The sequence below is a fragment of the Polypterus senegalus genome, chromosome 5, assembly GCF_016835505.1.
Source record: "Polypterus senegalus isolate Bchr_013 chromosome 5, ASM1683550v1, whole genome shotgun sequence".
NCBI classification, from domain to species: Eukaryota; Metazoa; Chordata; class Cladistia; order Polypteriformes; family Polypteridae; genus Polypterus; species Polypterus senegalus.
The window spans coordinates 116205064-116219330 of NC_053158.1; the positions used below are offsets into that span (position 1 = coordinate 116205064).

Here is a 14267-nt window from a genome sequence, read left to right on the forward strand (position 1 = left end):
TCCAAAAAGATGTGATGAATTAACATAAGAAATAAGTCAATCATCTGCAGATATTTTTACATTTAAATAAGGAACTGAATCAAACTGATGCCAGTTTGTCAATATCAGGCTTGAAATCTTGTGCAGCTGCAACTTTTATGAGGGATGAAAGGTGCTCGACAGTAAATCTTGAGCGATGTGGGGTTTTGGTAGCTTTCATTAACGAAAACAATTGCTCACAAAGGTAAGTGCTTCCAAACATAGACAGTACTCTCGATGCCAACTTATGGAGCTGCACATACGAGGGTGGCAGGTAGGCATACAAGCCGGGCATGCCAACTTCATTGTATTTTGCCATCAGAATAGAATCTGACTGCTGTTCAATATGTTCCATTTGAATATTCTCAGGCGCATTCTCAACGTTGTAAGAGTATGGTGACATAAAAGGCACAAATTCCTGTTCGTGTGAACTGAAATCGCGAAAACGCTCACTGAATTCATTGCTCAGTAATACAAGTTGGAAAACAAATCCTCCAAAAATCTAATTTTACTTTACTAAGTTTACTTCAAAGTTTATATTGCAAAATAAGCCTATATGCAAAAAGCCCCCTAACCTACACTAATTTTGCAAACTCAAAATCACAAAAATCTGTTAATAAACAACTCACCAACTTCTCGCGCCCACTTCAGATCTTCAGCTGTAGTCTGCACTAACTTTTCGTTACAATACCAGCACAAAATTACATAAAACTAGAGCAAAAAAACGTGAAAATATGCGAGCTATTACTACTAGTAATGGATAGTTCTGCCCAGTGGCCAATCTCAGGAGCCCAGCCAGTAGTGTAGCCCAGTGGTCCGCAACCTTTTTGACACCAAGGACCGCTTTACTAGAAGCAAATGTTTCCAGGGACTGGTGGGTTGTTGGAGGTTGGAGTTTGTGGGGTGATTATGGATGGGTTTGTAGGGCAGTTTTATTTACATTGCATTTCTATTATTATTAAGTTATAATTTAGTAATAGAAATTATACAGCTTACCATAATGCAGAATCAGTGAGAGCCCTGAGCTTGTTTTCCTGCAACTAGATGATCCCATCTGGGGACGATGGAAGATAGTGACACGCGAAGTGTGTTGCTTATGTTCAGTCTGCTCCGTAATCTCGTTTTGGTTGCTGTCACTGCAGAAAATGTGCCTCACAAAGATAGGATGTTGGAAATGGAAGCAGCTTCAATAGCTTCTTTTGCATTATATTAATCTTCTCCTGTCTACAAGTTATGCTGACGAGAATTTTTCTTAGCATTTCCTTGCGATAATACATTTTCAGGGTGCGAATGATGCCCAAATCTAATGGCTGAAGCACTGCCATGTTGTTGGGTGGGAGGAATTCAACATGAACATTATCTAAATGCGGAAGCATGTTGTGGTCAGCACAGTTATCAATTAGAAGCCAAATCATCCTTTTCATCTTCTTCATATTGTGAGGTTTCTGAACTCTTTTGGGATCTGGGATTCCCCCCCACCCAACAGGAATGACGCACAGAAGTTAGTCCCGAAGCGCTATTGCAGTGTGTAAGATTGTTTGTCCGGGTCCCAAGAGAGTTTTAAAACCTCATATTTTCTTGAATGAGTGCCGCATTAATAGGAATGTTTCTTGAACAAGCATCACTGCAACCACATAAAAACGGCTTTTTCGGCGTCATCAAATGCAGCAGTTCGCATACGTTTGCAACGCGAAATTTTTCTTCTTTTTTGTATATAACAAGTATGCCGTTTCTATAGAAGGGTGACAATGAGATAAATTCCAATGGATATTTTTCAAATGTTGACGAGCAATAAGGAAAAGGTATCACTTAAAACCACACAAAACAAAAAAAGTACAAGGAAAGTTTGAAGATAGAACATTTTTTTACAGTGTTTCTGTTTGGGGATTGTTGTGCAAATGTCCACAACTGAGCTGTGACAACAGAACTAACTGCTCTGTGGATGATTCATTCAAGCATTTCAAGGTCACTTCGTTGTAATGAAAGTATCTTCTGCTGAATGTACTTCGTAGTAACAAGATTTCTGTGGACTCGTGTCATATGGGGAAACTGTCAGAAACATAAAAATACTTTGTTATAATACTCTCTCACTGCGGTCTCACCTCTCTCTGCGCCGCTGCAAAGTCCCGCTCACCTAGCATTCTGAAAAGTGTCCTCAGTGAAGGGGGCAGCCTTTTTGCTGTAGCATTTCACTGAGTGAGTCTCTGTTGCTGGCAGTTCTCTCACAGCCTGGTAGTGGGCTGCGGACCGCAGCCTAGCACTGCAGTTGCTACTTCACGGCTGCAGCTATACTAGCAGATGACATTTCCGGTACCGTAATGCCATGGGAAAACATGCTTTTGTCAGAAGGCAGAAGTAAGAAAAGTCAATAAGTAACAGCGAAGATGCAGAATGATTCAATCACAAACGATGGTAATCATTTTGTACAAGTTTAGTGCTAACTAGGATCTGTCATGCGGGCCTCACAGAATTCTGTTGCGGACCGCATATGGCCCGGGGGCCGTGTGTTTGACATGCCTGGTTTAAATGGCCTATACCTAGCTAATCACCCATTCCAATATGCTGCTGTAATAAAGGTACCATCAGTTCCTATATCTGTCATCTTTACTTCTGGGCTTCTAATCACCTGAACCTGTTTTTGCTGGCCTAATTTTGCCGCCATTCCAATTAGGGCTGTGCAGTATATTTTTGATTCACCCATTTTTATCGAATTTGCTGTTACTGTATGTTTTTTTACCCCCAGTTTTTTCAATAGATATCTTGTCTGCACCAGTCAGGCCTTCATAGGTCCCATCACATCCGAATTCTTGCCTTGTGCAATTTACAAGCACTACAACTGATGCTCATATTGGCCTGTCTGGGCCTTCTGGTCCTACTTTCTTTGCTATTCTTGAGTTTACAGCATTCCCTGAACGGGGTGCTTCTGAGTTGTTACTTGTGGTCCCAGGATTGGGTGCAATCAGTTTGTCACCAGAGTGCTGCCAAGGGGTTGTCACTGCCACCCCATTGCTGCTTTAATCTCATTGCAACCCGAGTCCTTCCAGGAGGTGACTGCTGCTTTTTTATTGTCAAGGAGTTCACAGACACTAGTGGTTAATATTAACACATTAAAAACTCATCTCTTAGCTTGGCTACTGTAACTTAGCCACCCTCTAGGAGAGGTGTTTGTCTGCTCTACAGTCACCCTCATTGGGAGGAGTGCTGTCAGCTACCCAGTTACCTTTGCAGGGAGATGTCTGCTTGCTTGCCCCAGTGATTAAAAGTTTTCTTGACTCGTCTGCCTTGCTGGCCCAAAGTCTTCTCACGTTGCCTGTCCCACTGGGTCAGTCTTCTCTGCCACACCGAGACAAAGTCTTTTTGTCTCGTCTGCACTGCTGGGCCAAAGTCTTCATACTTGATCACCTCAACCTAATTATGAACTTTATTGTATGTATTTTTTCTTTATGGGTAGTTTGTTTAAGGGAATTTTTAGGGATCTTAATTTTCAGTGCTTATTCACATCTTTGTTTTTTCTATTGATTTCAAATGTGATATTTCAATTATGTACAGTCTATTTAAATGTGGGTATGTTCTTTGTGGGTGGAGTATCCCTGCTGTCACCACTCCTGAGCCCTCCCTCAGAGTATTTAACCAGAAGGAAACAGCTCAGGAGTAGGGATCAATAATCAATTGTTGGAGTTTTTTGTCAGTATTACTTTTTATGATTGGATCTGGTTTTATGGTTGGGCCTCCCTCCTCCTCCAAAGAAGTTCTATCTTCAATTCAAAAAGACACCCCCATGAGTGTTTAGGTGTTCTGTTTATATATGTGCTGACAATTCTGAAATTAGCTATTTAACAACATTTTAGCAAAAATGCATTCATTTTGGATATTTTGAGCAAATGACTGGATTACAGACATAAGGATTATTTGACATGAGCAACGTTAGATTTTTTCCCATAAATGTTTTTCACATTGTTTATACAGAACTGGTTACTATTGACATCTATTAGAAAATTAGAAAAATCAAGATGAGAACAGGTCATTCAGTCCAACAAAGATTGTCAGTTCTAACCACTATATTCTGCCAAAATAACATCAAATCTAATTTTGAAAGTCCTTAAAGTCCTACTGCCTACCACACTACATGTTAACATATTCCATGTGTCTTTGGTTCTGTGTGTAGAGAAAAACTTCCTAATGTTTGTGTGAAATTTACCCTTAACAAGTTTCCAACTATGTCCCCATGTTTTTATGAACTCATTCTAAAGTAACAGTCTTGATCCACTGTACTAATTCCCTAAATAATTTTAAATACTTTAGTTATGTCTCCTCTGAAGCCTCTTTTGCTTAAACTGAAAAGACTCATGTCTTTTAATCTTTCCTCATAATTCATCCCCTGTAGCCCTGGAATCAGCCTAGTCACTCTCCACTGGACTTTTTTTAGTGCTGCGTTTTCTAGTCATTTTTGTAGTCTGGAGATAAAAACTCCAGATGAGTTTTAACAGTACTCCAGATGAGGTCTAACCAGTATGCTATAAAGCTTCAGCATAACTTCCTTGGACTTGTACTCTTCACATCATGCTATATAATCTGACATTCTGTAAGACTTCATAGCCTCCTTAGCGTTAGAACCAAGAATCACTTGGGCTGTAAAAGTGCTGTCAGTGCTGTCATTCTTTGGCAAAATTATGTCTGAATGTAGGTTTTCACTAATTATGAAATATCTGCACTTTACAAAAAATGAAGTCTTTGATAAAAATACCCATCCAGCACCCAAAATGAAGAAAATTTAGGAGATATCTCAGGCCATTGTAGTAAAATTTCAAAGCATTTACATTACGGACTGCGATGTCAGCATCGATGAAAGTCTCATGGCTTATAAGGGTAGACTGTCATAGATACCATACATCGTGTCAAAAAGAGCAACATTTGGCATAAAGCTTTACAAGCTTTGTAAATCTAAAACGGATACATATGGAATTTGGATCTGTATACAAGGAAAGGGACAATGATCCAAAATACAACAAGTATGGCGTTGCTACGTCATCTGTGAAGACTTTCATAGATGCTCTTCTGGACAAGGTTACCGTGTAACCATGGACAATTTTTTTTACATTGCCAGCGCCATTTGACATCTTGCTGCAAAGAATGACTGATGTATATGGAACAATGCGTCCTAACTATTGTGGCATGCCTGAAGACTTTGGCAGAACTAAATTACAGTGAGGTGTGCTAATAGCTTGGCAAAAGAGTAAAGTGCTTGCATTGAAATGGAAGGACAAGAAATATGTTTGTCTTCTTAGCCCTGTACATAATGCAGCTACAGTCACTGTACAGACAAAAGTCAACAAGTAAGTAACAAAGCCTTGTACTATGATCGGCTACAATAGTACGATGGGCAGTGTAAATTACGTGGATCAAGAATTGACTTTCTATCCCTTTATGTGCAGGCAACATAAGAAATACTACAAAGAGATATTTTGTCATCTGGTTGAACAGTGCATTTAAAATGCATTTGTGTTATATGAACAAAAAAACTGGCAAAGCTGTATCTCATTCAAACTTTACATGCCAGCTTGTAGAACAAATCATTGCCACACATCCACACTACTGCTAAAGAGACACAGTCGATCCAGCACATCGCAAATAAATCCAGAGTGTCTTATTGGTAGACATTTTATTGATTATATACCTCCAACAGAAGACAAACAGAATTGAATGCCTGTGCAGTATGTTAAACTGATAAATCTGGAAAGGAAATCTGAGCATACTATTATTGTCCTGAGTGTGATGTTGGATTGTGTCTTTCACTGTGCTTTAAGATTTGCCACACAAAGGACTCATGTTTTGGCATCATCCATAGTATTATTTCTTTATAATTATTTTTATTATTGTTCATTTCATATTGTTATTTTTATTCATCATTACTATTATTATTTGTATCATAATTGTACTTTTGAGATTTAATAAAAATGTTATTTTTAATGCCAAGAAAACAAAATGCAACACTTTTTACATGTTTTTTTGGAATAAAATGCAATGCTAAGGAGGTTAATTGCTTCTGAACACTGTTTGACAGTGTCAGGTCCTCTACGACTTCTAAATAAATCTCATAAGGTGTACATTCAATTTTCAAACTTCCCATTGTGTATTCAAACCTAACATGTTTACTTTCTATGTGTAATACTTTACGTTTATTGACATTAACCTCGACTGTCTTCACACTTAAAAGCTTATGCCAGTCCATCCTCATTAGACTTTGCAACTGCTCAAAATTTACCCTAACCCTACCAAAGTAAAACTTAACAATTTTATTCTTTGCATCTGTGCTTCTCCAAAACTCTGCTCACTTGACACAAGTGGTTCAGTCACCTCTACACCCTCAATTCTATCCTGGTTATTACAAAATACCACATCTAGACAGACTTACCCCTACATTGGCGCTTTAACATACTGTGTTAAAAAATAGTCACTGATTACATCTAAAACCTCTTGTTTTTGCGTTCCGCTGTTTTCAAAAGTAGCCCAGTTAATATTCAGTATAATATCCCCCTGCAAACTTGCCTTTTTAATATTACTAAAAAGATGTGCATTGAAATTGCTGTCTGCATTTGGTTGTCTGTAACACACTCCTAAAATAAGGCTTGTTTCCCTCATGCTTTCCAGACAAAACCAGATGCCCTCACAAAAATTGGAATCGTCTTACAATTGAAGAACACTTGCATTTAAATTCAGTTTGACATAAACAGCAACCCCAACATCTTTTCTGTTCTGTTTATCCTTCCTAAAATGTGAATTGTGGTAGAAATCTAACATCTTATTAAAGAAAGAAACATCCCCTAACTGGAAAAATCTGTTATCAGGCAGGAGAGAAACTGTTCATTGTATCTTTTAATTACTCCTCGGCAAAATGCTTTGGAGGGAGAATTCTTCAAAACTAGTCCGTTATAACATGGTCACAATGATCAGAATGGTCAGAGAAAACAAAGAATAGAGGTTCATTTTATAAACCAGTGAATGTACATACAGTGCCAATCAAATGATTTATATAAAATAAAAGTCATGTTATATTATATTCTTGTGCTTCTTATACCTTTGAGTTGTGCCACCAATGACAATTGTTCTCTCATGTAAAGCAGTTTGAGCTGCATTATTTGTATGAAAATGTGCTATAGAAATAAATGTTGTTGTTGTTTACAAGATATTTGCTGACTTCTTAGTCATCTATTAGTCATCTTTCAGTACATTTTGTTGTTCATTTGATCTTTACCTGTTTCTGACATTTATTAACCCTTTATGCTATTTCTTTAAGATGAATGCTATGTTACTCTAAAATTATTCTTCCACAGGATCCCTATATGTTATACTCATCCTCATGTTCTTTTTATTTAGCCTGGTTTATGTTATTGCTATGATATCATAATTATACTCAGCTTCATATAACTCCAACTCACCTGTTTTATTTTTGATTCATATAGCATTGAGACAAGCTAATTTTAAGGTGTTGCTCATTTTACTTTTCCACTTAAACATTGGGTTAGAATTGATGTTACTATGCATGTTATGTATGCTGTTATGTCATAAACTTGCTTTTCTCCATTCTGCTTGTAAAAATTGTAAACAATTTTTTATTCTTTGCCACCACTATAAAGTACATGGGGTAAGTAACACATGGAAAAATAATAAAATAATTTTTTGGATGGAGTAGTCCTTCAAATAAGAATTCAGCCAAATTAGATATGCTAGCAAAGAAAAAATTCTTTGCAAAGTTTCTGCAAAGTTATGTTTTCCATTGAATGGGAATTTCATGAACTCACAAGCCAAAACACTACATTAAGCTTTATCTGGTACACAGTAGAATGAGATTATGTTTAGCTGTCCCAGTTACCAGGCACAATTTGCCTTAATCATCTTTGGTAGCTGTGAAAATGTCTGAAATAAACCCATCTTCTTGATTTTAGCAAGGATTTTTAATTAAGTGCACTTCGTGGAATACCCTTCTAGTTGTTTAAACTCAAAGTTCTCCTGAACACAATTTATTCAAGCAGTATTCACTTCCAATGGACTGGCTCACCATTGATGTTCCAGTCCATGAATTACTGTATATCGAAAATAATACATAAAAAACAATAAAAATAGCAAGCAAGAATTAATGAGAATAACGTTAGATATAAACCCGTATCAAGACTACAACACAACAAAAGATGAAAGAGCTTTTGATAAAGTTGAAAGGGTGATAATGTTTTTTTTCCTACTGAAATTTAGATTAGCATCCAACATGTAAGAATTGATAACACTGCTGTTTTCTAGCCCAAATGCCCATGTTAATATATAAATGTTACAAAGTCAGGCTATTTATACTACAATGCAGAACCGAAAAGAACTGTCAATTGTCACCAAGGCAAATGCTATTGAATCTCTGCCTATTCCTTTCTGAAAGCAATCACAAATAAAGGGAAATTATAAAGGAAAGACTTGAAAACAGTATCTGTCTATACTGATGTTGATGCTAACAATTTTTATTGAATTGATTTTGGATTATCAAAACAAAATCTACTGAATATGGCAAATTAAGTAACTGACCGAAACTGTACTTTCAATCTATTATAGAACAGCTATCTTCAAAAAAGAGAAAAAAAGAAAAATGACAGTAATACATAAACTGTCAAAACTGCCAAAACACTAGCTTACATGGCTTTAGCATTTTTTTTCTTTACTCCAGCCTCTCCCTTGCATTAAGTATAATAACAGGGTGATCAATGGCACGTAGATCCAGAAAGCAGAGAAAATGTGTAGTAAAATACCTTAACCAGATAAATCAGACAATTGCTTATTTGGCTATGCAGAATGACTTTTCCATGTTGGGATTGTGTCTTTTAGTCATTTTAGTGAATTGCTTAATGAAAAAATATAACAATAAATAAATATTGACACCAACATTTTTTTTGTTTGTTGATCAGTACCTCCTGATTTTGAAGCAGTGTTGAGTGACTGCACAGCAGAACTGGGAGAGACTGTCAAACTAGCTTGTAAAGTCACAGGGAATCCAAAGCCAGTCATCAGCTGGTATAAAGGTAAGACAAAACAAGATCTACTGGCCTCCTTGACTTAGAATTGGGCAACATAGATACAAAACAGTTACAGAAAATGAATGGATAAGGTTTTTGCATGATGCAGTATATTATTTAAAGTAAATATTTTCATGGACAGCATTTCATGCAGTGCCCAGTGGTTTCTGAGGCAGAGGTGTGTAGACACAAAGGCACCATCACCGCCGGGAATCACAACCTTGGTACAGGGGCCAGCTTTTGTAATAATGTCTGAAACAGAATAAACAAACAGTGGGTTGGGACTCGCCTTTTCACATCGACTTTGATATCTGACAGCTTCTTTTTTAATTCTGACTCTGCTTTCTGATTGAGCTTTGAGTGTCTCCACTTCGCTACATCACTCCATTAATTTCCTTTTGTTACGTATACCACTGCTTAAGCCAATAAATATTACCTTTTTTTCTTGCCTCCATTTTGCATTTGATGAAATTCTTTTTTCCATTTGCTTTTGCCATTGTCTTTTAACAAAACACTGAATGGAAGGGGCAATTTGTATTGACATGGATATTCAGATATGTGAAATTCTGGGAGGAGTCAGGGTGGGGCTGTAGGCACATGCACACAGATTAAATTTCATGTTCATTGGGATTTATAAAGGGAAGAGGAGTGGAACTCGGCATATGCAGTTTTATGCATCTTTTTTCATGCATATTCACATTTCCAGTTTTGTCTGTACACCATATTTTTGTGTGAATTCTACACAGTTCGTGGCAGAATTGGCACTCCAGCCACTGTAAAAAAACCTCACACTGTTCCACTCCATTTGAACTAGTATGATACTGAGGTTTCACCTATTGTACAGCTGCACTTGAGTCCTAGTTTGGGATCCTTAGGTGGTTTGTTGTAGGGTGGGTGCGGCAATTTGCAGTGCATGGCATGTCCCAAATTATGCAGGGCGTTACACATGAGGCCCCAGGGCTTTTTTGCATCTTGTATGCACAAATGCAGCTAGGACTTCAACTCCCTTCAACCCTGAAATGAAAATAGCATCAATCAAATGGTTAAAGATATGGATTACATTTATTTAAACTTTTTTTTTTAATTTTGTTCTCCAGCAAATTACTTTATAGAATCCCATTCTAGTCCTTACCAGAGATGATAATGTTTTAGACAGAGTATTTAGGAAATATTTTTTTTCTAATGAGGACCGAAAATTAAACATACCTATTTTGTTCTCCTATTTCGCAGAAAACATTCACATTTAATGAATGGGCAGTGAATCATAAATTAATTGACTAAAAGCTAAAGTTGTTTTTGACTGTTTTTATTGGAAGTAGCTCCCTGTTTCCATACCCTCATAATTGTTCATACAGTATAACACACTGTATGAACAATTAAGCTATCAAATGTTTAACAGATATTTAAAAATGGCTTCTATGTAAGACATCATGTCCCATTTCACCATACTGAAACCATAAAATGCCTTATTTTTCAGATGGAAAAGCTTTAGAGATAGATCCACATCACATCATCATTGAAGACCCAGATGGTTCCTGCACTCTGATTTTAGATAATTTAACAGCTGAAGACTCTGGACAGTATATGTGCTTTGCAACAAGCATTGCTGGAAATGTTAGTACCCTAGGCAAAATTATAGTTCAAGGTAGGTAAAGTATTTGCTGTGTTTAGAAGAGGGGCTTCACTGCTTTGTTTGTTTTACTTTTTGTCATGTAGATTTTTTAAAAGGACTAGTTTAAAAGACATTGAAACTTAATGTGTTTATGGCCCTTTGTAGAAGTGTGTGGCACAGGGCAATGATGCTGTGTGTAGCTGAAGGACATATGCACTGATAGAGGAGAGTGTGGAAAGGTTAGCTTGAGGGTCCACAAACTAGTCATCACCACATTCTTTCTTTCCTTTTGTCAGTGTTGCTTAGGCAGCAGTTTACTGGAAGTTACATGAACATACTGTCAATAGTTTAATATCCAACAGAAGAGAACACCAGTAGCAAGTTTGTGTGTGGGACTGAAAGATAGAATACAACGGGTGTCTTACTATGATGCAAATCAGAACAAGTTAATACAGGCACATGCTCCTACTGTACTAGATTTGAAATGAGGTGCATGTACGTGACCGTGGATGCTGAAGAATGGTACTCAGTCATGTGGTTTTCAAATGAAAGTTTAGTGCTTCAGTCAAATATGGGTTAGTGTTTGATGAAGTCTCTTTTAGCGATAGATGACCATTTGATGGGGTTGGAGGGTACAAAAAAAAAATCCACACAATATTCCTCTTATGGTTCAAAACAGGTCTCAGACAACAGGAAGCAGCCTCAGGTCATTCATTCTTCTCTGTCATCCAATTTCAGAGAAAAAAAGAGATTAATCAAATCAAAAGGCATTTGTTTTAAAGGGCAAGAAAAAAATCATAGGTCATAAACAAAGGAAAGGTGAAAAGTGTAACAAACAGACAGCTAAGCTTTTTAAAATTTTCTTTGAGATGCTAGTCTAACTCTGACAAAGCTTTATCCAATGAGGGATACTGAACATACCAAACTCCTTTGTATTTATACCAGATACAGTGATACCACAATATTGACAGACACATAACCCACTCAGAATGGTAACACGTATTAAAAATAATGGTGCACAAAATGCTGTTATGGTAAAGAGTATGTAAGATAATAAAACAAGTAAAAATCACTGCAAAAATGCAATATGAAAATAAAGCTGGAATCTACATACCTGTACATTGTATAATAATTTTATTATGTTCAAGAAAAAAAAAATAAATGTACACTCAAAATGTGCTGTTCATCAAAATGAGCACTGTATGGCTTGAATTTTATAACAGAAACACCAGAAGGGAAGGAGCAGAAGGCAGAGCCACTTCAGTGGGATTTTCACAATCCTGAGATGCAGCATTTCTAATCCAATGTGGTCCTATCTTGTTGAGTGCCTCAGCAAGTATTGAGAACTGTTTTACAGCTGTGTGCAGGAATCTCCTTTTCTTGCTTTACATGGCATTTTAAGTGGTAAAGTGGGGAGAGAGAGAGAGACAGTAAGAGAAGGGGGATGATTACTGGGGCATCGTGAGGGCATAGACAGCAATTTAGCCTGGTCATCGGGATGCACCTTACTCTTTACAAAGCATGCCCAGGGGTCTTTTATGATCACGGAGAGTCAGGACCTTGATTTTTACATCTCATCCAAAGGATGGCTGTGTTATTACTGCACTGGGTTATTGAGATCCACATTCATACCACTGAGTAAGCACCCCCTGCTATCTTCACCAACACCTCTTCCAGCAGCAACCCAAACATTTGCTGGATGGTCTCTGATCCAAGTACTGGCTGGGCTCGAACATACTTAGCTTCAGGTGGATGACCTCTTGCGAAGTCCATGTGGTATGGCCGCTGGCATAAAAAGCAAAGCAAATCATTCTTTACCTGAATATGACAAGGCCTCAGAGTTGGAGATGTGAGACATCTTTCCAGTCCATGGGTAGGCACACTGAAAATCATAGGCTGATAAAGCCAAGACAACAACATCATCAACAACAGAGATGTATTAATTGACTTCACCTTGAAAATCAAAATAAGAAAGGAGGAATGAGATCCAATATCCCAAGCCAGCATCTTGACAGATTTGAGTTAACTTCTGGTATGCAAAGATATTCCATCTGCATGTGGTTGCTCAGCGTGCCATTTTCTGTGTGATTCTCTTCCACAAACTGACAAGGTCAGCATTTCTCCATAACTGCTGGAAATAGCAAAGACAGTTTTCCAGCTACCCTTCTTGAGTCATCAAGTAGTTTTATGTCAACTTTCTAAAGCTTCTAAACATAATTTCCCATAGCCATAATACATTTATCCCACATGTAGTCCTTCACATTGACCACCATTGCAGTTACCACTTTGTATGTGTTTGTATATTTCAGTAATGGAAGCTTTCTTTCTTTAACCTAACAGCTTCTGTCACTGTTAGTGTCCAAAAGTAAACCCTGAATTTACTGCTATGACAGTCACTGATAACTTTTTGGCTGATGCTTAATAAAGCTGCTCTCATTACTTGTTCTTTGTAAAGTCCCTTCTGTCTGTATCCCCCACGCTGTCTACTAAGATGCAAGAGAAGCCCCTTCAGTTGCAAGACTGAGCATACCCTCACTACCAATTTAGCTCCTCCTAATCTCTCTCTTAGTACTGCATCATTCTGAGTCAGTGTATCTGTATGAGGTAATTAGTTGACAGATCAGTGTGTATCTTTATCCTAGTTTCCAGAACAAATGACACAATTAGAAAGTCAATCACTTACAAGGGTATGACATTTGTATGGCTGATTCCTACTCTGGTGCCAGGTACATTTATGAACAATAATATGTTCAAAGGTGGCATCAGTTCTGACTTGCATAGAAATCAAGTAGCAATTCATGACTCCAGTTCAGGCCATTCATAGCAGTCACACCACTGCATTTATCTCAGTCTATCCTTAGGTAAGCTACAGGGCCAGTATGTGGTAAGCTCTTGAATAGCAAGTTGATTGTCACAAAACATGCCAAATATTGTGAGCAGCTGTTAGAGTCAAACTGTAAAGGTTTTCTGTTTACATCTGGAAATGGAGATGGCCATCTTATTCACGTATACAACTGCAATGGTGAAGTATTCACCATAGACATTGAGGGTATCCCCACACCCACCTAGAGTAAAAGAGCCAATCTTGATCAATATAGGAGAGTTTAACTCAATCTAAGTAGACTTTTTATATATTGTAAGTGTAAGTTCTGGCTCCTTTTCCACCAGAAAAAAAAATTATGTAACCCTAGAGCCACAGTTGCATTGCCAAGGTGTACTATGTCTGGATATTAACCAGCCATGACTTTCATTCAGCATGCATTGCACCAGAACCTAGTCTGTTATGGATAACACCAAATGTTACCTCAATAATATTTCCTCAGTCTGAGGTTAGCCTAACCATATCATGTGGATCTACCTGATATCACGTGCTTGCTGGCAAATACCACCCACAGGTCTTTCTTCAGATTTGGGTACTGTATTCCTGTCCTGGGAATGGTTCAAACTGAGATATTCAGAACCATCATTATAATTTTCATTTTAGAGTCCTGTTTGTCTGGCCTTGCTCTTCAGACTATCTTGCTTTTAGATACTACTAGCTGGAGCACAAAGCTCCTGACAATAATAGCACTGGGAATCACTGAGGA

General features: G+C 37.6%; 1 protein-coding gene across 8 annotated transcripts in view; it reads left to right on the plus strand.

Annotated features, from left to right (window-relative positions):
• Window positions 1–14267, plus strand: part of obscnb (obscurin, cytoskeletal calmodulin and titin-interacting RhoGEF b) — a 571330-nt gene that overhangs the window by 532731 nt on the left and 24332 nt on the right. For all 8 annotated transcript variants that reach the window (XM_039753252.1, XM_039753258.1, XM_039753256.1 and 5 more), the window contains 2 exons: window positions 8961–9074; window positions 10546–10713. In XM_039753252.1, coding sequence (XP_039609186.1) covers window positions 8961–9074; window positions 10546–10713 — 282 coding nt within the window. The remainder of the gene's footprint in view (window positions 1–8960; window positions 9075–10545; window positions 10714–14267) is intronic.